The 27,738-nt window shown below is 43.4% G+C and overlaps 1 protein-coding gene across 1 annotated transcript in view; it reads left to right on the plus strand.

The window, feature by feature from the left end:
* The window catches only part of Gabat (4-aminobutyrate aminotransferase), a gene marked incomplete at its 5' end in the record, with an annotated part of 92,356 nt that overhangs the window by 20,189 nt on the left and 44,429 nt on the right, over positions 1-27,738 (plus strand). The window contains 2 exons of the mRNA XM_070090392.1: positions 2,870-2,950; positions 4,813-5,011. Of these exons, the coding sequence (XP_069946493.1) occupies positions 2,870-2,950; positions 4,813-5,011 (280 nt within the window). The remainder of the gene's footprint in view (positions 1-2,869; positions 2,951-4,812; positions 5,012-27,738) is intronic.

The raw sequence follows: 27,738 nt of genomic DNA on the forward strand, positions 1-27,738 counted from the left end.
TTTTTCATTTATCCATACCAATAACAGTCTCTCAACATCTTCTATCACTTGCGATCTCAGTTTCGAAAACATAGTTGCACCTTTGGCAAGAACAGCTTCCTTGATTGCCGTTTTCTTGGCCACAATAATAGCGATGGTTGATTGGGGTTTTGTGTACAGCCTGGCCAGCTCGGAGACATGCACTCCACTTTCATACTTAGCAATGATCTCTTTCTTCATATCCATAGTAATTCTCACCCTTTTTGCTGTAGGGTTGGCACTAGAAGCTTTCTTGGGGCCCATGGTGACTTATTTTGCAGGTGCAATCACTAAAAAGGCTGTGATAATATGAAATGTTCCGATTGTATGCTTGGAAGCGACCGCGGTGGCTGGCTGGCTTGTAAACACTGGCCAGAAGTGGACACGTCTCAGATGGAAGGAATAGTGTTGGTCGAGTTTTTTAGCGCTAATCGAGGCAAAGTTTTTGCGATAAAATGTATCGCTAGTCAGATTTATCGTTAATCGATGCCATCGCTGGTCGAGGGTCCACTGTATAATGTATTGACAGGTATCTATTCTGCCAGAATTTTTTGTATCCCAAAAGGGAACCTTTAGGTGGTTGCCAGAATATTTTCTTTATTTTTTCTTCCAACTTTTTGTTTTTCTTTCACTCATAACTTGAAAACACCTCATCTGACCAGCTTCAAATTTTCACTGCTGGTGTACAGTAATGAGGAGCAGATTCTTGGAACAATTGGCCTGTGCAGGTGCTCTGTGACTTTAGTTATTAAACCCATTCCTGTCATTCTGGAATGGTTCCAGTAACTTCTAAAACACTCGGCAGCATACACTTCAGATATTAAAAAAAAAAAAAGTATCTCCTGAGTCAGCAATGGTGGAGAGTGTAATGCAAGTTTGTAGGTGCAGTTTTGACCATTTTATGTGTAAAATAGTGTGAAACAAATCAGAGGAAACATCTATATCCAGGAAATTTTTATTTTATTCTGAAATAGAAATAATAACATTGGTGGACCTACAAAGCAAAATAAAAAGTAATGTCTGGTTTACTCATGATTTTCATAATAATTTTTTAAGGAAATCTAAAATACATAAAAACCTTGCACTGTTATGGACAGTTTGGGAAATCTCTTGAAGTTTCTTACCTATGACATTGGCACTTTGGAACCAGTTAATTACTTATGAGCAATGATCTCCTTCTGACATCAGGAAAACTATGTTTTATTATCTTTTAAGGAAGAATTATAAATATAATTTTCTGTTAGTTTTTTTATGAAATAGTGTACTGTACATTCATACTTCGTGTATGCTCATTTTATGTATATAAAATAATAATAATAATAACAATTTTTATTTCTACAGGTACATGTACAATGTGTACAGATTTAGCTGACATTGATGACATACTATATAGAAAGACCCTTGTTATACAGAGCATTTCTGGTTAATTTTGTCTCCAGGATGCATCCCACACCAGTTAGCTAACACCCAGGTACCTATTTACTACTAGGTGAACAGGAACAGCAGGTGTCTCACGGAAACATGCCCTAATATTTCCATCTGTACCTGGGATTGAACCATGAACCTCAGTGTGTGAGCTGAGTGTGCTAGCAACCAAGCTATGGGACACCCCTGTATAGAGAATAAAGAGGGTGTGTAAACCTGGGGTGAAGGGTAGAAGGAAAAAGGGGGTCATCCCAGGGATGCTTGGTGGGAGGAGGTACAAGAGGCTTCAAGTTTGTGTCACAAGCATCCCATAGGAGTGAATGGAGACAAGTGATTTTCAATGAATGTTCTGTTGGAGTGTGAGCAAGGTTCCTTTTATGAAGGGATTCAAGGATACCAGTTAACTGGGCTTGTGTTCTGGAGGCAGGAAGGGTAGTAGTGCCTGCACTCTGAAGCAGAGGAAGGAATGTTCTAGTCAGAGGGGTAATCTGATTGTGATATCAGCACACTTCTGGAAAGACAGAAGTGAATGTTCGTAAATGTGATTTCTTCTTTGGGTCACCCTGCCTTGGTGGGAGATGGCTGTTGAGTTGAAAACAAAATTAGAGGACTCGTATTTGTTTTGGGAAAGATTGGTCAAAAACTGTATAGTTATTATTTATGTTATGTTTTGAGGTGTTTGGTAAGACAGGGAGATAAGTGAGTTGGCTGGGGCCCAGGAGGGATGCCCCTGCCCATCACTGGTAGCTGCATTATGGAAGTATTCAGTAGGAGTGAGGTGCAGGTCCACACATAGTAACTTACACCACTACCTTCACTTCACACATTACATACCCTGTCTCATCCACCCACCGAACCCCTCTCTCTCACACCCACCCAACCTCTCTCTCACACATCCACCCAACACCTCTCATACCCACCCTCACATACATACACCCACCCTCTCTTTCACCCCCTGCCCATTAAATAATGTTTAATACTACGGTATGTGTCAGTGACAGGGAACATTACTGAATGGAAAATATCAGATAAACATTCTTTTGAAAAATTTACTGAAATTATATATGGAATATTATTTGGGACACATTAATCCATTTTACATTTTTTCTTATGGGAAAACATGTTCCAATTGTCAAACAGTTGACTTTCGATGAATTTTCTGGAATACATTAACATCATAAGTTGGGGCCATACTATACTGCACCTTGTCCCTTGAAGCAGTAAGATTGTTGATGGCATCATCCTCAAATTTTAGGAATTCCACAACTTCTGCTTTGCAAATTTATGTCGCATAGGGACTTGTAGAAATGGGATTATTGCATGAAAGCGAATTTGTGTATAGTAAACCTACAGAAGTGAAGGATTGCTGTATTCCTCAGATATTACCAGTCATTTTCTTAGTTATGCATTATGATTTTTCTTCCAGAAATTGTTTATTAACCGGCCAGCTTTGGGCTCCTTCCCAGGAAGAGACTGGGTAGAACGACTTAATAACTCACTCCTTAAGGTGAGAAAATAATGTACAACTTTCTTGTATTATTGTACTCAAGATTATATTTAGAAAATCTTTGTACAGTACATGATTTGAATGCTGTTTGTGCTTCTTTCTTTCAACAAACTGGCCATATCCCACCGAGGCAGGGTGGCCCAAAAAGAAAAATGAAAGTTTCTCCTTTCAAATTTAGTAATTTGTACAGGAGAAGGGGTTACTAGCCCCTTGCTCCCAGCATTTTAGTCACTTCTTGCAACACGCATCGCTTACAGAGGAAGAAGAACAAGAACTAGAAAGAAAATAGAAGAAACCCAGAGGGGTGTGTATATATATGCTTGTACATGTATGTGTAGTGTGAGCTAAGTGTAAGTAGAAGTAGCAAGACGTACCTGAAATCTTGCATGTTCATGAGACAGAAAAAAGACACCAGCAATCCTACCATCATGTAAAACAATTACAGGCTTTCATTTTACACTCACTTGGCAGGACGGTAGTACCTCCCTGGGCGGTTGCTGTTTACCAACCTACTACCTATCTGTTTATACTTACTATTATTTTGCTGTTGTTGTCATCATTGCTGTCACATTTGCTCTGCTGATGATACACTTCTCTTAGGTGATTCTACAGAGAAGTTGCCTAGATTGGTGGAAGAATTTGGGAGGGTGTGTAAAAAAATGGAAATAAAAAGTGAACATGGAAAGAGCAAGGTGAAGAAAGTAACAAAATCTAAGCAGTGAAGGATTGAATATCAGATTCGGAGGGAGTATGGAAGAAGTAAATGTATTTAGGTATTTAGGAGCAGATTTGTCAGTAGACGGGTTTCTCAAAGACAAGGTGAGCCATAGAGGAAGAAAAAAAGTGGGTAGTGCATTAAGGCATCATTGAAGATAAAGAATTTTATACGTGAAGGCAATAAATGGGAATGCATTAGAGTAGAGTGGTACCAACACTGTTATATGGATGTTAAGCATGGGTTTTATACATTGCAACGAGGAGATGGCTATAGGCAGTGATGTTGTATTTGAGGACAACATATAGTGTAAATATTATGCAGAGAATTAAAGCGTGGAGATTAGAAGATGATAGGTGGCTGCCAGAAAGGGTAGAGAAAGGGTTGTTGAGATGATTTGGGCATTTAGAGAGAATAGGTCAGAATAGGATATTGATCATTCCTGGAAGGGTTAGAGAGAGGGGGTAAAGGAGGTTTTGAGATTTGAGCTAGGTTGTCAGTTTAGGTTTGGTGCAAAATGTAAAATTGTCCTATAAAAACTGTTCCTAAGTTTAATTTCCTGTAACTATTTTCCTTGGTGAAGAGAAAAATATAGTTAGCAGTAATTGTTTTGTTTTCCTTGGTGAGGAGAGAGACTTTAGTTAGCAGTAACTGTTGTTCTTCAGGAAGGGAGAAACTTTAGTTAGCAGTAACTGTTGTTCTTCAGGAAGGGAGAAACTTTAGTTAGCAGTAACTGTTGTTCTTCAGGAAGGGAGAAACTTTAGTTAGCAGTAACTTATTTCCTTGGTAAGTTAGTTACCAATAGGTAACTATTTTCCTTGGGAATGCAGATACTTTAGTTAGCAGTAACTGTTTTTCCTGAAGAGAGGAAACTTTAGTTACCAGTAGCTTTCCTTTGGGAGGGGAAAGTTTAGTTACTGGTAATTACTGGTTTCTCAGTGGATGGGGAAATGCTAATATTCAAATGATATATTATTTTGTGCAGTGGCCGTATCAGATGAAAACAGTTGACTAAAATAATTTTTGCCTTGGAAGATTTAGTATAGGGCTTAACTTTTCTTGATATTTTAAGCTGAAAATTAACTCCTGCTTAATGAAGTTATTAACAAAATTATTGAGTAGTCAGTTGATTGGGGTTATTTTGCAGATAGCACCACAAGGCCTGAACCACTTGTGTACAATGTCTTGTGGTTCCTGCAGTAATGAGAATGCTTTTAAGGCCATGTACATGTGGTATCGCACCAACGAACGTGGCGGTTCTTCTGACTTTACTCAGGAAGAATTAGATAGTTGTTTAATGAATCAGGCACCTGGATGTCCCTCATACTCATTACTCTCCTTTAAAGGTATGGCACATGGTTTTTGTTTGTAATATGCATTTTTAAAATACTGACTGAGGCATTTCATTGAAACTTTTGTTATACAGGTCTACATCCCTTTATCCGAAATTCTGAAATTCGAAAAGTTCTGAAAACCAAAGTTTTTTCGTGGAATGTGGAGCATCAGTCATCTCAGTGCTGGGTCACGCCACCAAGTGGTGGAATGACCCAGTATTCTGAAATTCGAAAAATTCTGAAATTTGAAACACTACTGGCCCCAAGGGTTTCGGATAAAGGGATGTGGACCTGTATTAATAAAAGTTTGCTTATTATTCTGAGTCTTGTAAATGCAATAATTATAAAATAGCCCACTTATTACACAGTATAATAATTTTTTAGCTTTTGTTTAGGGACAATTCCTCCAGTTAGTCCGTTACACGGAGGGTTTACTGTAATGTTATGAAGGTTGGACAGCTACATGAGTGGGTGTGGGTGGGTGCGAGTTGAACCTGCCTAGCATGGGCCAGTAGGCCTGCTGCAGTGTTCCTTATTTCTTATGTTCTTATATAGAATATTAACCTGAAAAGTTAGTAATCCAAGATAACTCAAGAATGCCAAACATTCTGGCTTATTTCAGTTTGGTGTTCTTTAGTCTTCTTCCCTTGGATGCAAAATACAACAGTTGGCTAACACCCAGGTGCCCACTTATTGCTAGACGAACAGGGGCAACAGGTGTAAAGAAACATACCCAGTGTCTTCTGCCCCAGGATCAAGCCTGGGTCCTCTACTTGTGTGCTGAAGGTGCTACCCCTTAGAAATGAGCCAAGCTTCAAGAAAATTTATGATCATATTAGACGAGAAGCTTTTGTCCACGTAGTTCAACACTGTTTCTCAGTTAAAGTACATACATATAAAGAGTGGAGTACTTGGTCCACTGATAGGGGATTAGAACACTTCTGAATTTTTATCACCACTTCTCTTTGTATTCCTTCCTCGGCTAAAAATTATTCGAGTGAAGTTTTGTGACAATTAGTTTTCATTTAGAGGTGCTCCAATGACCCAGTTTTCACCTTATACAAAATGGGAATTACTGATTATTATTATTATTAATTATTATCATCATCATCATCATTATTATTGTTTTAACACACCAGCTGTCTCTCACCAAGGCAGGGTGACCCAAAAAAGAAGAAACATTTTCATAAAGTTTTTCTTCTTCTTAAATTCAGTAATTTATACAGGATAAGAAGTTAGTAGCCCCTATATGATTATTATTATAATGTTTATTATTTTTTTTTTCAACAAGTCGGCCGTCTCCCACCGAGGCAGGGTGACCCAAAAAAAAAAGAAAATCCCCAAAAAGAAAATACTTTAATCATCATTCAGCACTTTCACCACACTCGTTCATTATCACTGTTTTTGCAGAGGTGCTCAGAATACAACAGTTTAGAAGCATACACATATAAAGATACACAACATATCCCTCCAAACTGCTAATATCCCAAACCCCTCCTTCCCATTTCCAGGACTCAAGTCCGACTATATGAAAATAACCGGTTTCCCTGAATCCCTTCACTAAATATTACCCTGCTCACACTCCAACAGATCATCAGGTCCCAAGTACCATTCACCTCCATTTACTCCTAACACGCTCATGCACGCTTGCTGGAAGTCCAAGCCCCTCGCCCATAAAACCTCCCTTACCCCTCTCTCCAACCCTTTCGAGGACGACCCCTACCACGCCTTCCTTCCCCTATAGATTTATATGCTTTCCATGTCATTCTACTTTGATCCATTCTCTCTAAATGACCAAACCACCTCAACAACCCCTCTTCTGCCCTCTGACTAATACTTTTATTAACTCCACACCTTTTCCTAATTTCCACACTTCGAATTTTCTGCATAATATTTACACCACACATTGCCCTTAGACATGACATCTCCACTGCCTCCAACTGTCTCCTTGCTGCTGCATTTACCACCCAAGCTTCACATCCATATAAGAGTGTTGGTACTACTATACTTTACACAAATAACCCGCACATAAAAGAGAGAAGCTTACGACGACGTTTCGGTCCGACTTGGACCACTGACAAAGTCACACTAACAGAGGTGGAGCAGGACGGCTATATATATGCAGGAAGAGGTGGTAGTAGTAGTAGTAGTAGCAGTAGTAGTAGTACAAGAATTGTATATAATACCGACAGGATGAAATTAAGACACATGCACAACGCCCGGGCATCCCCATCGTAGACGTTTCGCCATCCAGCCAGCCACTGGATGGCGAAACGTCCACAACAAAGACAACCAGACGCCGCACATGTGTCTTAATTTCAACAGTAGTTGTAGTAGAAGAAGAAGAGGTAGTAGTAGTGGTAGCGGAAGAAGTGGGAAATAAGGAAGATGAGCCAGTCAAATACAAAGAACCTTAGCCCTGGCTTCGTCTCTGTAGATGACTTCCTCTCCCACTACATTGTAAAATGCTCCAAACTTCAGAACACCCGTGACTTAACCTGAATCCTCACTTTTTCTTTTTCTTTTTCTTCTTCCTCTTCCCCTTTCCTCTCTCCTTTTCTCCTCTGGGTTGTCTTTCTCTCTCCTGTCTCGTGTTTCTGTTCCTTCTTCATTTATTTTATTTCACGACTTCCCCTTTCACGCACCTCTGTGCGCTTGCTCTCCCTCTGTGGGTATCTAGCTCTCTTGCAGTGCTCCCCTTCCTTTGTATTTGACTGGCTTGTCTTCCTTATTTCCCACTTCTTCCGCTACCACTACTACTACCTCCTCTTCTTCTACTACAACTACTGTTGAAATTAAGACACATGTGCGGCGTCTGGTTGTCTTTGTTGTGGACGTTTCACCATCCAGTGGCTGGCTGGATGGCGAAACGTCTACGATGGGGATGCCCGGGCGTTGTGCATGTGTCTTAATTTCATCCTGTCGGTATTATATACAATTCTTGTACTACTACTACTACTACTACTACTACTACCTCTTCCTGCCTATATATAGCCGTCCTGCTCCACCTCTGTTAGTGTGACTTTGTCAATGATCCAAGTCGAACCGAAACGTCGTCGTAAGCTTCTCTCTTTTATGTGCGGGTTATTTGTGTATTGTTCCAGTCACGGTATTGTGCCTTTTTGTTATTTATGGACCCCGCAGTTAAGCGTCATATTCTCTCCAACTTTTTTAATGTTCTTCCCTCTTTTAAACCCCTCTTTCGATCTTATGAGGCTGCTCTTATTGCTACCCGGCGTCGTAAGAATCAGCTTCGCTTCCTACATGACTGTCTTGCTGAACAAGTTCTGCCACCTTCCTTCTCCCACTTCCTGAAAACCAACCCACTGGGCACTCCTTTTCCTGATCATGCCCGTCTCCTACTTCAACAGCTCTTTCTTTCTACTAAATCACAGGTTGAAGATGCCTTCTTTACTTTCCGTCAACGTCAACGTGCTCTCTTTGCGGCTCTACCACAGGATCTCTGTAACTTTCTCTCTACCATTGCCTTTGACACTGCTCGCCGAAATGCACAAATTCATTCTTCCAAACTACAAAATAAACTTCAACGTCTCATCTCAGCTAGCCCTTGGTCTAAATTCTCCCTCACTGACTGTGTTACTAATCTGTCTTCTGTCTCACTCTCTCAATATGAGCTTGAACTTCTTGGTTTTGGTCTTTCCTTTGCCACTTCGCCTACTCCTCGCGCTGGTATTTCCCTGATTAGCTCTTTTGATTCCTTTTGTCAATCTCGCTTCCGTAATCTTCCTGACTTGTCCACTTTTCGTGGTGCTCTCCTTCCCGCTCTTGTTAGTCTGTTTTCCAAGAATCACCACCTTCCACGCCATTACCAACTTGCCCTTTCTTCTCTTAAATCCAACACTAACATTGTCATACTATCTTCTGACAAAGGTAATTCGGTAGTTATCCTTGATCGCGAGGATTACCTCCGTAAAGCTGATGTCTTGCTCTCTGACTCACGCACCTACACTCCTCTCGTTTCCAACCCTCTTGATCGCATCAAGAGAACTTTCAACAAAAAACTAAGGACTCTCTCCGACCTCTGTCCTCCTGACTTTGACCTTGTTCAACGGTTTTGTGTCATCTGTCCCTCTCTTCCCTATTTCTATGGCCTTCCCAAAACTCATAAACCTGATATTCCTCTTCGTCCTATCATATCCTCTAGAGGTTCTGTCTCTTATTCTCTTGCTTCTTGGCTGGCCAAAACCCTCACTCCCTTTCTTGGTACTTTTTCTCCTGCCCACCTCCGTCACTCTCAAGACTTCATTGAACGGGTTCGCTCTCTCCCAACCTGTAAGATGCTTAGTCTTGACGTTGAGTCCCTCTTCACCAATGTCCCTCTTGATGATGTCCTTGATTTCCTTAGAGAGAAGGCCCATGAAGGGTTTCTTCATCTCCCTATCCCCACTGATGTCTTTCTTGATCTGATCCGCCTCTGTGTGGACTTTAACTCCTTTTCCTTCCAAGGGAAATATTATTCTCAAACCTTCGGTGTCGCTATGGGCTCTCCTCTCTCTCCTGTCCTTGCTAATCTTTACATGGAATACTTCGAGACTGTTCTTCTTCCTACCCTCGATGTGCAACCTTCACTCTGGCTCCGCTATGTGGATGACATCTTTGCTCTGTGGCCTCATGACTCCAGTCTCTTCCAACCTTTTCTTGAAGCTCTTAATAATCTTGCCCCTTCCATAAAGTTTAAAGCTGAATGGGAATCTAATTCCTTACTTCCTTTCCTTGATGTCCATGTCCACCGCTCAGATACAGGTTTTTCCTTTTCCGTTTACCGTAAACCTATGCACAGTGGCATGTACATTCACTACTTTTCCTATCATGCTTCCCCTGTCAAAAAAAGTGTTCTTATCTCCCTCTTTCTCCGTGCCCTCCGCATCTGTGATCCTCAGTTCCTTCCAGCAGAAATTTCCACTCTTCATAATTCGTTCTCCCATCTTGGCTACCCTTCCCATTTCATAGACTCTGCCCTCTCACGCGCTAAACGCAATTTCTTCTCTCCCAAACTCTCTACTCATGGGAACTCTTCTATCCTCTGCCTTCCCTTCATTTCCGGTCTTTCTAATCTCAACAATTCTCTCCGTCCCTTAGACATTAAGCTTACCTTCCGCCAGACTAACACTCTTCGCACTAATCTCGTTCATACCTCTCCTCCCTCTACAGATGTTCCTGGTGTCTACTCTATTTCTTGCTCCTCCTGTCCTCTTCAATACTTCGGAGAAACTGGTCGATCTCTTTCTGACAGACTTAGGGAGCACAAAAATAGTGTTAGGCTTGCCGACACTAACAATGCTCTTTTCTGTCACGTCAGAGATCATAGCCATCCTATTGACTGGTCTTCTGCTAAAACTGTCTTCCCTACTTCCAACTCGAACAGTCGCCGTCTAGTTGAATCCTCTCTAATACACAACTTTCCTTGTATGAACCTTAGCCCTGGCTTCATCTCTGTAGATGACTTCCTCTCCCACTACATTGTAAAATGCTCCAAACTTCAGAACACCCATGACTTAACCTGAATCCTCACTTTTTCTTTTTCTTTTTCTTTTTCTTCTTCCTCTTCCCCTTTCCTCTCTCCTTTTCTCCTCTGGGTTGTCTTTCTCTCTCCTGTCTCGTGTTTCTGTTCCTTCTTCATTTATTTTATTTCACCACTTCCCCTTTCACGCACCTCTGTGCGCTTGCTCTCCCTCTGTGGGTATCTAGCTCTCTTGCAGTGCTCCCCTTCCTTTGTATTTGACTGGCTCGTCTTCCTTATTTCCCACTTCTTCCGCTACCACTACTACTACCTTGTCATGTAGGGGGGTAATGATTAGGGGAATATGGGAGTAAGCGGAGGGAGTCAGTAGGTAGGGGACAGGCGAGGTGGTAGGAGTGAGGTATGCGGAGGTAGGTAGGTAATGACAGGTCAGTGGTGACCACCATGACACTCATTAACTCTACACTACTCACTAACATATGCCTCGTCCATTCTTCACTCATATATAAACATAATAAAATATAAGAAAAAAAGACAGGGACAGTGAATATTACTATTCTACTCAAACACAGTTTATTATAAAGCCCTTGTACAATAATATATTTGGGAACAGGAGTACATTGGGGTTTAGATAAATGGGGTGGTACACATAAGCAGTGAGACAGGGAAATACAATCAACTTGACGAAAATGAATATAACTTACAATATAGCACAGAGGACAGTTCACTACAGGAACTAAGCCACAGGTCCCAAGACCTATACAGCACGAGTAATGCGCCAAGCCAGTACTCTGCCCAATGCCTCCAACAGTCTCCTCCAGAGACTTCAGCAGCCTTCTCCCGAGCCCTGCACCCCAGCAGCAGCTCCGCTCGAATCTCTCTGCTCAGAGCTCTGCACCCAGGCCAGAGCTCTGCCCGAATCTTCTGCTCAGGAGCTCCGCGCCCCAGCAGCAGCTCCGCTCCAATCTCATGATCATGCTCTTCCTTGGGCTTTTATGGTGGTCCAAGCACCCTCCACAACCACGTGTACGACCTGACGCCTAGGTCTGAGGCGTCAAGAACAAAAGACCTCAGACGTGGGCGTGGCTACAGATGTTTGCCAAGGCAAGGTGTGACCATATAATTGGTTAAATTAGGTCTCCCCAGAGACCTCACAAGCCCAGCTGGACTACATCACATCCCCCTTTCTCCCCCAATTTAAAATATCTGAGAACTAGGACAATTTGTCCTAGTTATTAGACTATTTAAATCCTAATCCCTTAAATCTATTACAATACAAAGACAAAATTATACATAATACAATTATATTTCCCTCAACCTCCTCAACTACCACAAGGCAGCATAAACAGTACACCTGGCAGTTGGCCAGCATAATAGTCGCTCTCTGGTGCAAAGCCTCCTTACCCGTCATTTCTCCTTAAACTTAAATATCGGGCTCCAGTGCCTTCCCTACTTCTACTAGAAATGCACTAGCCAATGCTAGTCACCCTCGCACGTTAACCATTGGGCCAAAACTCTCTAGGCTTCTATGGCGTGGAAAACTGCTCCAACGGGTTGCATTCTTTCAAGTAACTGCAACTGGACCACTTCACGACCACCAAGGTCGCATTTTCGGCACACTTCACATGCACACTACAACATCTGAAAATCGAGACAGGGCAGGCATCGCAGCTAAGACCCTCCATTATCCTATGCCACTACTAGGATTCACTGGCCTCATAAAACAAGGCGGCCATAATCACTGGACCGTTTTCAAGGTCACCTTATTCCACACAGGTAACACTAACACTTCTGGCAAGTCAAAGTAGGCTGGGGACCTCTCACACTCTTAATTGTCTCTCATGGCTGGCAGGGCATCCCCGCATACTGGTCGTACAGGCTGACCAGCAAGGCAGGATACACCTCCATACCACCCTTGATAGCAGGCTGGTCCCAACAGCTGGAGTCCATCTCCGCGGCTCACGTCCTTCCACATCTCCGAGGATGGCAGCTCCTTCATAGTAGATTCTCCTGTCCTGGCACACCAGCCAGAATCCCTCACACACCACTGCAGCATCACCGCCATCTCCTCCTCTTGAGCTAGGCAGCATCGCAGCATCACAGCACGGCCGTATCACAGCAGCACACAGCACGGCCACAGCATCGCAGCACGGTCCCAGCATCACAGCACGGCCGCAGCATCTCAACATCATTGCACGACCGCAGCATCTCAACATCACAGCACGGCCGCATCACAGCAGCACACAGCACGGCCACAGCATCGCAGCACGGTCCCAGCATCACAGCACGGCCGCAGCATCTCAACATCATAGCAAGGCCGCAGCATAGTAGACAGCATCACAGCAGCCGACATCAGTAGTAGCAGGCAATGGTCAGTTGCTCGAGGTGAGGTGAGGTCACTTCAGGTCATCAACAGCAGGTGCGGTCACCCATCCCTGGCAACTGCAGGTAACTGGCGGTCCGTGGGTGATGGTCACAGAGGCTGGGTGACGCAGACAGACACCCACTACACTGGATGACAGACCAGGGCAGCAATACATCTACTGGGGCACATCAGCTGGGTGACTGGGCATATCAGCTGGGTGACTGGGCACATCAGGTGGACAGCAATTATAGGCAACTCTTCAATGGGTGACAGTTGTGGGTGAGTCTTCCAAGGTGGGCTGGGTGACTTCTCATTCCTCTGTAAATATTCAATATCGGCCAGTAATTGCTTCCCCGAAAAGTCTCACCCAAATACTGATATTCTCCACCATTTATCTCAAACCAACAACCAACTCCACCAAATATAATAATACAACCAAACAATTACTCAGACCCACCGTCTGAAAAAAGGTCAGTTAAGGTCACTAGGATTATAATATCACATTGATATTTACCTTAACTTTACACACACAAGAAAAAAAAAGTGGTAGCAAATGGTAGCATAACAAGTATAACCGAGCAGTCAAAAATAAGGCACATGGGACTGGTTCCTACTATAAAAATAATAAGAACCACCACCGCTTAGACACCATGTCATGTAGGGGGGTAATGATTAGGGGAATATGGGGGTAAGCGGAGGGAGTCAGTAGGTAGGGGACAGGCGAGGTGGTAAGAGTGAGGTATGCGGAGGTAGGTAGGTAATGACAGGTCAATGGTGACCACCACAACACTCATTAACTCTACACTACTCACTAACATATGCCTCGTCCATTCTTCACTCATATATAAACATAATAAAATATAAGAAAAAAAGACAGGGACAGTGAATATTACTATTCTACTCAAACACAGTTTATTATTAAGCCCTTGTACAATAATATATTTGGGAACAGGAGTACATTGGGGTTTAGATAAATGGGGTGGTACACATAAGCAGTGAGACAGGGAAATACAATCAACTTGACGAAAATGAATATAACTTACAATATAGCACAGAGGACAGTTCACTACAGGAACTAAGCCACAGGTCCCAAGACCTATACAGCACGAGTAATGCGCCAAGCCAGTACTCTGCCCAATGCCTCCAACAGTCTCCTCCAGAGACTTCAGCAGCCTTCTCCCGAGCCCTGCACCCCAGCAGCAGCTCCGCTCGAATCTCTCTGCTCAGAGCTCTGCACCCAGGCCAGAGCTCTGCCCGAATCTTTTTCTCAGGAGCTCTGTGCCCCAGCAGCAGCTCCGCTCCAATCTCATGATCATGCTCTTCCTTGGGCTTTTATGGTGGTCCAAGCACCCTCCACAACCACGTGTACAACCTGACACCTAGGTCTGAGGCGTCAAGAACAAAAGACCTCAGACGTGGGCGTGGCTACAGACGTTTGCCAAGGCAAGGTGTGACCATATAATTGGTTAAATTAGGTCTCCTCAGAGACCTCACAAGCCCAGCTGGACTACATCACATCCCCCTTTCTCCCCCAATTTAAAATATCTGAGAACTAGGACAATTTGTCCTAGTTATTAGACTATTTTAATCCTAATCCCTTAAATCTATTACAATACAAAGACAAAATTATACATAATACAATTATATTTCCCTCAACCTCCTCAACTACCACAAGGCAGCATAAACAGTACACCTGGCAGTTGGCCAGCATAATAGTCGCTCTCTGGTGCAAAGCCTCCTTACCCGTCATTTCTCCTTAAACTTAAATATCGGGCTCCAGTGCCTTCCCTACTTCTACTAGAAATGCACTAGCCAATGCTAGTCACCCTCGCACGTTAACCATTGGGCGAAACCTCTCTAGGCTTCTATGGCGTGGAAAACTGCTCCAACGGGTTGCATTCTTTCAAGTAACTGCAACTGGACCACTTCACGACCACCAAGGTCGCATTTTCGGCACACTTCACATGCACACTACAACATCTGAAAATCGAGACAGGGCAGGCATCGCAGCTAAGACCCTCCATTATCCTATGCCACTACTAGGATTCACTGGCCTCATAAAACAAGGCGGCCATAATCACTGGACCGTTTTCAAGGTCACCTTATTCCACACAGGTAACACTAACACTTCTGGCAAGTCAAAGTAGGCTGGGGACCTCTCACACTCTTAATTGTCTCTCATGGCTGGCAGGGTATTACAAAAAAGTAATTTTTAAAAGAAGACGGTATTAAGATTTACTCCTTTTGTAATAAAGAGTTTGGGATACATAAATACACACATTAATATAAATTAATCTTTAATATATAAAAATCAACTATCTTTGGTCTAGAGGTATTTGAACTATGATATAATAATATGTACATGTTACTATAATAAATTATAATTAGCATTTTACTAAAATATAATTAATAACCCTACACAGGGTACAACTCTTGACACTACTGTCACTATATATATATATCTCTATGCTAAAACAATAAATTATAAATAACATTTTTATAATAATAAATTACAATCAACTGCCTCTCACGACACGAAGTCAGTCACACGACACTGTTCAGTGTACACTACAACCAGGCCATCTTCAGTGTCCCACGACACCCTTTTCATCTCAGTGTTCCACTACGGTCCTGTGCATATCTCAGTGTTCCACTCCATCGTACGTCCCTCAGTGTCACACTACGGTCCTGGCCCAGTTCAGTGTAACACTCCAACCTTTTCTTCATGTAATGTCCCACTAAACAGCATCTGACGACTCCGGCCCACAGTTGATCAACGTAGACGGTGAGTCCACAGACATCACCGGTAGTCCAGTAAATCCTCTCCAAAGGCGGTTGACACACCGCTAGCCGAACACCATGCTGCAAGCTCACTGAATGCGGCCGTCAAGTAACTGAGGCCAACAGACTCAGTGAGCTGCGGTGAGCGGTTCTTCTAACGCCAGTAGATAGGTACGATTCGGTGGTCAGGTACCTACTGCATAGACGTGTACCCTGAGAAGTTCAGGTACTTAATGTTGAAGCCAGTAGACGTGTACCCTTCGGTGGTCAGGTACCTACTGCTTAGGTGTGTACAGCGAGGCACTCAGGTACATAATATTTCTAAAGCCAGTAGACGTGTACCCTTCGGTGGTCAGGTACCTACTGCTTAGGTGTGTACAGCGAGGCGCTCTGGTACATACTGTTACTAAAGCCAGTAGACGTGTACCCTTCGGTGGTCAGGTACCTACTGCTTAGGTGTGTACAGCGAGGCGCTCTGGTACATACTGTTACTAAAGCCAGTAGACGTGTACCCTTCGGTGGTCAGGTACCTACTGCTTAGGTGTGTACCGTGAGGCACTCAGGCTCTTACTGCTCTAAGGCCGGCTCAGCAGCCCCCACATTGGGTTTGATGACGCACCCAGTGGTACTGCCGGCCGGCAGGTTAACTATTTAACCGCTAGTTTGGCAGGGGCCGCAACACCCCCACCACAAAAGGACCGACACACAAAGATCAATGTAATATGTATCCCGAACCGTCATCCCGGATATGATCATCCAGAAATCATTCTAGATAATCATTATCATCCCGGACAGGCCCCCATATATTACAAAAAAGTAATTTTTAAAAGAAGACGGTATTAAGATTTACTCCTTTTGTAATAAAGAGTTCGGGATACATAAATACACACATTAATATAAATTAATCTTTAATATATAAAAATCAACTATCTTTGGTCTAGAGGTATTTGAACTATGATATAATAATATGTACATGTTACAATAATAAATTATAATTAGCATTACTAAAATATAATTAATAACCCTACACAGGGTACAACTCTTGACACTACTGTCACTATATATATATATCTCTATGCTAAAACAATAAATTATAAATAACATTTTTATAATAATAAATTACAATCAACTGCCTCTCACGACACGAAGTCAGTCACACGACACTGTTCAGTGTACACTACAACCAGGCCATCTTCAGTGTCCCACGACACCCTTTTCATCTCAGTGTTCCACTACGGTCCTGTGCATATCTCAGTGTTCCACTCCATCGTACGTCCCTCAGTGTCACACTACGGTCCTGGCCCAGTTCAGTGTAACACTCCAACCTTTTCTTCATGTAATGTCCCACTAAACAGCATCTGACGACTCCGGCCCACAGTTGATCAACGTAGACGGTGAGTCCACAGACATCACCGGTAGTCCAGTAAATCCTCTCCAAAGGCGGTTGACACACCGCTAGCCGAACACCATGCTGCAAGCTCACTGAATGCGGCCGTCAAGTAACTGAGGCCAACAGACTCAGTGAGCTGCGGTGAGCGGTTCTTCTAACGCCAGTAGATAGGTACGATTCGGTGGTCAGGTACCTACTGCATAGACGTGTACCCTGAGAAGTTCAGGTACTTAATGTTGAAGCCAGTAGACGTGTACCCTTCGGTGGTCAGGTACCTACTGCTTAGGTGTGTACAGCGAGGCACTCAGGTACATAATATTTCTAAAGCCAGTAGACGTGTACCCTTCGGTGGTCAGGTACCTACTGCTTAGGTGTGTACAGCGAGGCGCTCTGGTACATACTGTTACTAAAGCCAGTAGACGTGTACCCTTCGGTGGTCAGGTACCTACTGCTTAGGTGTGTACAGCGAGGCGCTCTGGTACATACTGTTACTAAAGCCAGTAGACGTGTACCCTTCGGTGGTCAGGTACCTACTGCTTAGGTGTGTACCGTGAGGCACTCAGGCTCTTACTGCTCTAAGGCCGGCTCAGCAGCCCCCACATTGGGTTTGATGACGCACCCAGTGGTACTGCCGGCCGGCAGGTTAACTATTTAACCGCTAGTTTGGCAGGGGCCGCAACACAGGGCATCCCCGCATACTGGTCGTACAGGCTGACCAGCAAGGCAGGATACACCTCCATACCACCCTTGATAGCAGGCTGGTCCCAACAGCTGGAGTCCATCTCCGCGGCTCACGTCCTTCCACATCTCCGAGGATGGCAGCTCCTTCATAGTAGATTCTCCTGTCCTGGCACACCAGCCAGAATCCCTCACACACCACTGCAGCATCACCGCCATCTCCTCCTCTTGAGCTAGGCAGCATCGCAGCATCACAGCACGGCCGTATCACAGCAGCACACAGCACGGCCACAGCATCGCAGCACGGTCCCAGCATCACAGCACGGCCGCAGCATCTCAACATCATTGCACGACCGCAGCATCTCAACATCACAGCACGGCCGCATCACAGCAGCACACAGCACGGCCACAGCATCGCAGCACGGTCCCAGCATCACAGCACGGCCGCAGCATCTCAACATCATAGCAAGGCTGCAGCATAGTAGACAGCATCACAGCAGCCGACATCAGTAGTAGCAGGCAATGGTCAGTTGCTCGAGGTGAGGTGAGGTCACTTCAGGTCATCAACAGCAGGTGCGGTCACCCATCCCTGGCAACTGCAGGTAACTGGCGGTCCGTGGGTGATGGTCACAGAGGCTGGGTGACGCAGACAGACACCCACTACACTGGATGACAGACCAGGGCAGCAATACATCTACTGGGGCACATCAGCTGGGTGACTGGGCATATCAGCTGGGTGACTGGGCACATCAGGTGGACAGCAATTATAGGCAACTCTTCAATGGGTGACAGTTGTGGGTGAGTCTTCCAAGGTGGGCTGGGTGACTTCTCATTCCTCTGTAAATATTCAATATCGGCCAGTAATTGCTTCCCCGAAAAGTCTCACCCAAATACTGATATTCTCCACCATTTATCTCAAACCAACAACCAACTCCACCAAATATAATAATACAACCAAACAATTACTCAGACCCACCGTCTGAAAAAAGGTCAGTTAAGGTCACTAGGATTATAATATCACATTGATATTTACCTTAACTTTACACACACAAGAAAAAAAAAGTGGTAGCAAATGGTAGCATAACAAGTATAACCGAGCAGTCAAAAATAAGGCACATGGGACTGGTTCCTACTATAAAAATAATAAGAACCACCACCGCTTAGACACCATGTCATGTAGGGGGGTAATGATTAGGGGAATATGGGGGTAAGCGGAGGGAGTCAGTAGGTAGGGGACAGGCGAGGTGGTAGGAGTGAGGTATGCGGAGGTAGGTAGGTAATGACAGGTCAATGGTGACCACCACAACACTCATTAACTCTACACTACTCACTAACATATGCCTCGTCCATTCTTCACTCATATATAAACATAATATAATATAAGAAAAAAAGACAGGGACAGTGAATATTACTATTCTACTCAAACACAGTTTATTGTTAAGCCCTTGTACAATAATATATTTGGGAACAGGAGTACATTGGGGTTTAGATAAATGGGGTGGTACACATAAGCAGTGAGACAGGGAAATACAATCAACTTGACGAAAATGAATATAACTTACAATATAGCACAGAGGACAGTTCACTACAGGAACTAAGCCACAGGTCCCAAGACCTATACAGCACGAGTAATGCGCCAAGCCAGTACTCTGCCCAATGGCTCCAACAGTCTCCTCCAGAGACTTCAGCAGCCTTCTCCCGAGCCCTGCACCCCAGCAGCAGCTCCGCTCGAATCTCTCTGCTCAGAGCTCTGCACCCAGGCCAGAGCTCTGCCCGAATCTTCTGCTCAGGAGCTCTGCGCCCCAGCAGCAGCTCCGCTCCAATCTCATGATCATGCTCTTCCTTGGGCTTTTATGGTGGTCCAAGCACCCTCCACAACCACGTGTATGACCTGACGCCTAGGTCTGAGGCGTCAAGAACAAAAGACCTCAGACGTGGGCGTGGCTACAGACGTTTGCCAAGGCAAGGTGTGACCATATAATTGGTTAAATTAGGTCTCCCCAGAGACCTCACAAGCCCAGCTGGACTACATCACAACCTCTTCTTCTTCTACTACAACTACTGTTGAAATTAAGACACATGTGCGGCGTCTGGTTGTCTTTGTTGTGGACATTTCGCCATCCAGTGGCTGGCTGGCTGGCTGGCGAAACGTCTACGATGGGGATGCCCGGGCGTTGTGCATGTGTCTTAATTTCATCCTGTCGGTATTATATACAATTCTTGTACTACTACTACTGCTGCTGCTGCTGCTGCTGCTGCTGCTGCTGCTGCTGCTGCTGCTGCTGCTGCTGCTGTTGTTGCTGTTGCTGCTGTTGTTGCTGTTGCTGTTGCTGTTGCTGTTGTTGTTGCTGTTGTTGTTGCTGTTGTTGTTGCTGTTGTTGTTGTTGTTGTTGTTGTTGTTGTTGTTGTTGTTGTTGTTGCTGCTGCTGCTGCTGCTGCTGCTGCTGCTGCTGCTGCTGCTGCTGCTGCTGCTGCTGCTGCTGCTGCTGCTGCTGCTGCTGCTGCTGCTGCTGCTGCTGCTGCTGCTGCTGCTGCTGCTGCTGCTGCTGCTGCTGCTGCTGCTGCTGCTGCTGCTGCTGCTGCTGCTGCTGCTGCTGCTGCTGCTGCTGCTGCTGCTGCTGCTGCTGCTGCTGCTGCTGCTGCTGCTGCTGCTGCTGCTGCTGCTGCTGCTGCTGCTGCTGCTGCTGCTGCTGCTGCTGCTGCTGCTGCTGCTGCTGCTGCTGCTGCTGCTGCTGCTGCTGTACTACTACTACTACTACAACAACTACAACCACCTCCACCTCCTCCTCCTCTTCCTGCCGATATATAGCCGTCCTGCTCCACCTCTGTTAGTGTGACTTTGTCAATGGTCCAAGTCGGACCGAAACGTCGTCGTAAGCTTCTCTCTTTTATGTGCGGGTTATTTGTGTATTGTTCCAGTCACGGTATTGTGCCTTTTTGTTATTTATTTACTATACTTTCATACATTCCCTTCTTTGCCTCCATAGATAACGTTTTTTTAATCCACATATACCTCAATGCACCACTCACCTTTTTTCCCTCATCAATTCTATGATTAACCTCATCCTTCATAAATCCATCCGCCGACACATCAACTCCCAAGTATCTGAAAACATTCACTTCTTCCATACTCCTCCTCCCCAATTTGATATCCAATTTTTCTTTACCTAAATCATTTGATATCCTCATCACCTTACTCTTTTCTATGTTCACTTTCAACTTTCTACCTTTACACACATTCCCAAACTCTTTCACTAACCTTTGCAATTTTTCTTTAGAATCTTCCATAAGCACAGTATCATTAGCAAAAAGTAACTGTGTCACTTCCCATTTTGAATTTGATTCCCCATAATTTAATCCCACCCCTCTCCCGAACACCCTAGCATTTACTTCTTTTACAACCCCATCTATAAATATATTAAACAACCATGGTGACATTACACATCCCTGTCTAAGGCCTACTTTTACCGGGAAGTAGTCTCCCTCTCTTCTACACACCCTAACCTGAGCCTCACTATCCTCATAAAAGCTCTTTACAGCATTTATTAACTTACCACCTATTCCATATACTTGCAACATCTGCCACATTGCTCCCCTATCCACTGTATTATATGCCTTTTCTAAATCCATAAATGCAATAAAAACTTCCCTACCTTTATCTAAATACTGTTCACATATATGCTTCAGTGTAAACACTTGATCTACACATCCCCTACCCACTCTGAAACCTCCTTGCTCATCCGCAATCCTACATTCTGTCTTACCTCTAATTCTTTCAATTATAACCCTTCCGTACACTTTTCCTGGTATACTCAGTAAACTTATTCCTCTATAATTTTTACAATCTCTTTTGTCCCCCTTCCCTTTATATAAAGGGACTATACATGCTCTCCGTCAATCCCTAGGTACCTTCCCCTCTTTCATACATTTATTAAACAAAAGTCCCAACCACCCCAACACTATATCCCCTCCTGCTTTTAACATTTCTGTCATGATCCCATCAGTTCCAGCTGCTTTACCTCCTTTCATTCTACGTAAGGCCTCACGTACCTCCCCCACACTTACATTCTGCTCTTCGTCACTCCTAAAAGATGGTATACCTCCCTGGCCAGTGCATGAAATTACCGCCTCCCTTTCTTCCTCAACATTTAAAAGTTCCTCAAAATATTCTCGCCATCTACCTGATACCTCCCTCTCCCCATCTACTAACTCCCCTACTCTGTTTTTAACTGATAAATCCATACTTTCCCTAGGCTTTCTTAACTTATTTAACTCACTCCAAAATTTTTTCTTATTTTCATTAAAATTTCTTGACAGTGCCTCTCCCACTGTATCATCTGCTCTCTTTTTGCACTCTCTCACCACTCTCTTCACCTTTTTTCTACTCTCCATATATTCTGCTCTTCTTATAACACTTCTGCTTTGTAAAAACCTCTCATAAGCTAACTTTTTCTCTTTTATCACACCCTTTACTTCATCATTCCACCAATCACTCCTCTTTCCTCCTGCCCCCACCCTCCTATAACCACAAACTTCTGCCCCACATTCTAATATTGCATTTTTAAAACTATTCCAACCCTCTTCAACCCCCCCCACTACTCATCTTTGCACTAGCCCACCTTTCTGCCAATAGTTGCTTATATCTCACCCGAACTTCCTCCTCCCTTAGTTTATACACTTTCACCTCTCTCTTACTTCTTGTTGCCACCTTCCGCTTGTCCCATCTACCTCTTACTCTAACTGTAGCTACAACTAAATAATGGTCCGATATATCAGTTGCCCCTCTATAAACATGTACATCCTGGAGCCTACCCATCAACCTTTTTTTTTTTTTTTTTATTATCACACTGGCCGATTCCCACCAAGGCAGGGTGGCCCGAAAAAGAAAAACTTTCACCATCATTCACTCCATCATTGTCTTGCCAGAAGGGTGCTTTACACTACAGTTTTTAAACTGCAACATTAACACCCCTCCTTCAGAGTGCAGGCACTGTACTTCCCATCTCCAGGACTCAAGTCCGGCCTGCCGGTTTCCCTGAATCCCTTCATAAATGTTACTTTGCTCACACTCCAACAGCACGTCAAGTATTAAAAACCATTTGTCTCCATTCACTCCTATCAAACACGCTCACGCATGCCTGCTGGAAGTCCAAGCCCCTCGCACACAAAACCTCCTTTACCCCCTCCCTCCAACCCTTCCTAGGCCGACCCCTACCCCGCCTTCCTTCCACTACAGACTGATACACTCTTGAAGTTATTCTGTTTCGCTCCATTCTCTCTACATGTCCGAACCACCTCAACAACCCTTCCTCAGCCCTCTGGACAACAGTTTTGGTAATCCCGCACCTCCTCCTAACTTCCAAACTACGAATTCTCTGCATTATATTCACACCACACATTGCCCTCAGACATGACATCTCCACTGCCTCCAGCCTTCTCCTCGCTGCAACATTCATCACCCATGCTTCACACCCATATAAGAGCGTTGGTAAAACTATACTCTCATACATTCCCCTCTTTGCCTCCAAGGACAAAGTTCTCTGTCTCCACAGACTCCTAAGTGCACCACTCACTCTTTTTCCCTCATCAATTCTATGATTCACCTCATCTTTCATAGACCCATCCGCTGACACGTCCACTCCCAAATATCTGAATACGTTCACCTCCTCCATACTCTCTCCCACCAATATATAATCTAACAAACTACTTTCATTACGTGCTACATCATACCTTGTATATTTATTTATCCTCTTTTTCATAAAATATGTATTATTACCAAATCTCTTTCTACACATAGCTCAATTAAAGGCTCCCCATTTACATTTACCCCTTGCACCCCAAATTTACCTACTACTCCCTCCATAACATTTTTACCCACTTTAGCATTGAAATCCCCAACCACAAGTACTCTCACACTTGGTTCAAAACTCCCCACGCATTCACTCAACATTTCCCAAAATCTCTCTCTCTCATCTACACTTCTCTCTTCTCCAGGTGCATATACGCTTACTATAACCCACTTTTCACATCCAACCTATATTTTACTCTACATAATCCTTGAATTAATACATTTATAGTCCCTCTTTTCCTGCCATAGCTTATCCTTCAACATTATTGCTACTCCTTCTTTAGCTCTAACTCTGTTTGAAACCCCTGACCTAATCCCATTTATTCCTCTCCACTGAAACTCTCCCACCCCCTTCAGCTTTGTTTCACTTAACCCTTTCAGGGTCCGTCCCGTAGATCTATGGCTTCACGTTGAGTGTCCAAACTGTAGATCTACGCCAAAATTCTAGCGCCATCAAATTTAGCGCGAACGCTCATTGGCCTACATGTGAGAGAACGGGTCTGCATGGTGGGTGTGCGCCATAAACAAAAAATCTAGGCGCCCGCATAGCATTGTGGGAACGCCGGCTCAGTTACCCTTGTTCACCATGCCTCGTCGTAAGTCAGCTCTCACTCCCCGGAAAATTGGGACTCTCCTCTTCCTATCTGATAGTTCTGACACTGATGGAAGTGGAAATGAAGACGAATTCTACGGCTTTGATCAGTTAGTGACCGAAAGGAATGACCAGGATATCGATAATAGTGCAGAAAACCCTGACGATCCTCAACCTTCTACCTCTGGTGTGGGCACTCGTGACTCACGGTCGGTTGTGCCTCAATGCAAGAGAAAACTAATATTTTCGCATGGCCAGGCCTCTGACTCCAGTAATGATGATGATAGTGACGTGGATTGTGATTTTATTGCGCTCGACGATCATTCGAGTAGTGATAGTGAGGAATCATATTCACCAGTGAAGCATCGGTATGTTCATCGCCGCATGCGCTCGGGTAGTGTACCCTATGCTGTGCCCAGGGGACGGAGTACATCCCATGGCCCTACACCAGTTTTAGGTAGTGATAGTGAGGATGATGTGGCTACACTTGGCATGGATAGACACAGGCATCAGTGGATGGTGTTAGTGGTGATGGTAGTGGCACCGCCATGCGTGGGTGGGACCCACGCTGTTGACTCGTCAGTTCAAGGACAAAGCGGAGCGACAGCCACCAGCCCACCACAACCACAACCACAACCACCCGCACAACCAGCCTATGATGTCCAGTATCCACCAGCAAACCGTATCTGGGATTGGCAGCAAAATACCAATTTTGTTCCCAAGCCTCACCACTTTGATGACTCTCAAAGTGGAATTCTACCTACTTGTCCCCTTGGAACCATGGCCAATGAACTGGAATTCTTTGAATTATTCTTTGACCAGCCATTGATGGAAACTATTGTCAGGGAAAGTAACAAGTATTTTGAGTACACCATGGCAAATACGATCATATCACCACAGTCAAGACTACACAGGTGGAAAGAGACAACTGTTGCAGAAATGTATTTGCTTTTTGCAACAATAATGCTTATGCCTCATGTCTATAAGCATAATATAAAAGCATACTGGTCCACAGATCGGCTAATTTCTACCCCTGTCTTCAGTGAAATCATCCCAGTGAACAGGTTTATCTTACTCTTACGTATGGTGCTCTTCTCTGACAAAACCAGGCCTGACAGAAGTGACAGGTTATATAAGATTAGAAATGTTTTCATGTATCTCAAACAAAAGTTCAGCATATACTTTTATCCATTCAAGAATGTTGTAATTGACGAGTCTTTGATTTTGTTCAAAGGTAGACTGACATTCAAGCAGTATATACCGAGCAAGAGGAAATGCTTTGGTATAAAACTGTTTGTACTCTGTGACTGTGACAGTGGCCTGGTGTTGGATATTGTTGTATACACGGGAAGTAAAACATTGAAAGATACCAAGATGTTATTGGGTATCTCAGGTGACGTAGTGAGAAACATGATGGCACCTTATCTTGGTAAGGGGCATACATTATATACCAATAACTGGTACACAAGCCCATTACTCAGTGATTTCATGCGAGTGAACAAGACAGATGTGTGTGGCACAGTGCGTTCTAATCGTAAACATATGCCCAGGCTCAATGCAGGTGCTCGTGGTGATGACGTGCAGGTGTTTACTGCCAATGAAATCATGGCATTACGGTGGCATGACAAATGAGATGTCACATTGTTGACAACCATTCACCGTAATGAAATGCAAGACAGTGGCAAAGTTGATCGAGTGACTAATGAACGTATTCGAAAACCAGTGACAGTGATTGATTATACACAAAACATGCACTTGGTTGACAAATGTGACATGCAGATTGGTTTTGTTGACTGTGTTCGTAAGAGTTACAAGTGGTACATGAAACTTTTCTTCCATCTCATGGACATTTCAATGCTCAATGCATATAATATGTACCAAATAAAGACTGGCAACAGACCACCGTATGGTGAATTTTGTTTGTCTGTTGTCAGACAACTCATAATGAAGTACCAGGTAAGAACACCTGCTATACAACAAGGTCCTCGAATTACTCAGGATATACCCAAGCGTTTGAGGAGGGAAGGTGATCATTTCATAATACAGCTTCCTTCAGCTCAGAAGAAATTTGCTCAGAAGAGATGCATTGTCTGTGCACAAACAAAACGATGGCAACAAAGATGCAAAGACACTCGGTTTATGTGTGAGGAATGTAAGGTGCCTCTGTGCATGGTGCCTTGTTTCAAGGAGTTCCACAAGCTCCAGCAGTTCTAAAACCATGTCCAGTGATTGTAAATATGTAAATATATGATAGAACATTAGTATTATACAAGATTTGTGCATGTTTATTGTAATAAACAACAGTGGTAAACAATAATATGATAATAACTTTAGTGCGGTTATTGTGTTCAATACAGTGAGTTTATATATATACATTATATACAGTATTGGTCTCTCAGGCCCCAAATGTTAGTAGGAAAAGAAAAAAATTGGAAAAGAAAAGAAAAACTATAAAAACCGCTAAATGTAATGCGCGTATGTGGAATTAGTTGATGTTGCCGCCACCACATCATTTTGGACAAACTTCTTGGCACTGTATCTCGGTAAGTACTGATCAGAAAATTTTTTTCTTTGTCTTATTACCTTCACAAAAATATGCTCTTTAATTCTGTAAGAAAAAATAATTTTTTTTTTTTTTTTTTTTTTTTCAAAATTTCTTGGACACTGGAGCACCACTTCAGATTTTGGCCTTGGACCCTGAAGGGGTTAAAGCCAGGACATCCAGCTTCTTCTCATTCATAACATCCACAATCATCTCTTTCTTATCATTTGCACAACATCCACGCACATTCAGACTTCCCACTTTGACAATTTTCTTCTTCTTATTCTTTTTAGTAATCTTTACAGGAAAAGGGGTTACTAGCCCATTGTTCCCGGCATTTTAGTTGACTTTTACAACACGCATGGCTTACGGAGGAAAGATTCTTATTCCACTTCCCCATGGATATAAAAGGAAAAGTAATAAAACCAAGAACTATTAAGATAAAATCAAAGAAAACTCAGATGAGTGTGTATAAATAAACATGTACATGTATGTGTAGCGCGACCCAAGTGTAAGTAGAAGTAGCAAGACATGCCTGTAATCTTATTACATATTATTATTATTATAATCAAAACTAAGCGCTAAACCCACCAGGGTCATGCAGCGCTGCATGGTGAGCCATAATAATTTGACATGGAGTTTTGGATGGTCCATAATTTTTGTCTACTTAATTATTATTAGCTAATAATTATTATTATTATTATTAATGTTTAATATTATTATTATTATTGTTGTTGTTATTGTTATTATTAATTGCCACTACGACCCCCACAACTGTTATTATTTCTTTCTCTCTGTTTCACTACTGATGCCCAAAAGAGTGAGTATTGTTGTTCTTAACTTCATTTTCCTTTTGAGAAAAAGAAGAAGTCCCATTTTATGGGGAGTCAAAGTTTGAGGTTGTTCTTCATCCCAAAATTAGCACCAAAGTTGTTAAAACTTGACGTGGAATGTTTCTCTTTGAGTGAAACATAATGACAGGGACAATAAAATTTCAAACTTGGATTTTTTTTGTGGACCATCTTAATAAACAGTTCAGACAAAATGTGTTTCTTCCTGAA

The sequence above is a fragment of the Cherax quadricarinatus genome, chromosome 31, assembly GCF_038502225.1.
Source record: "Cherax quadricarinatus isolate ZL_2023a chromosome 31, ASM3850222v1, whole genome shotgun sequence".
NCBI classification, from domain to species: domain Eukaryota; kingdom Metazoa; phylum Arthropoda; class Malacostraca; order Decapoda; family Parastacidae; genus Cherax; species Cherax quadricarinatus.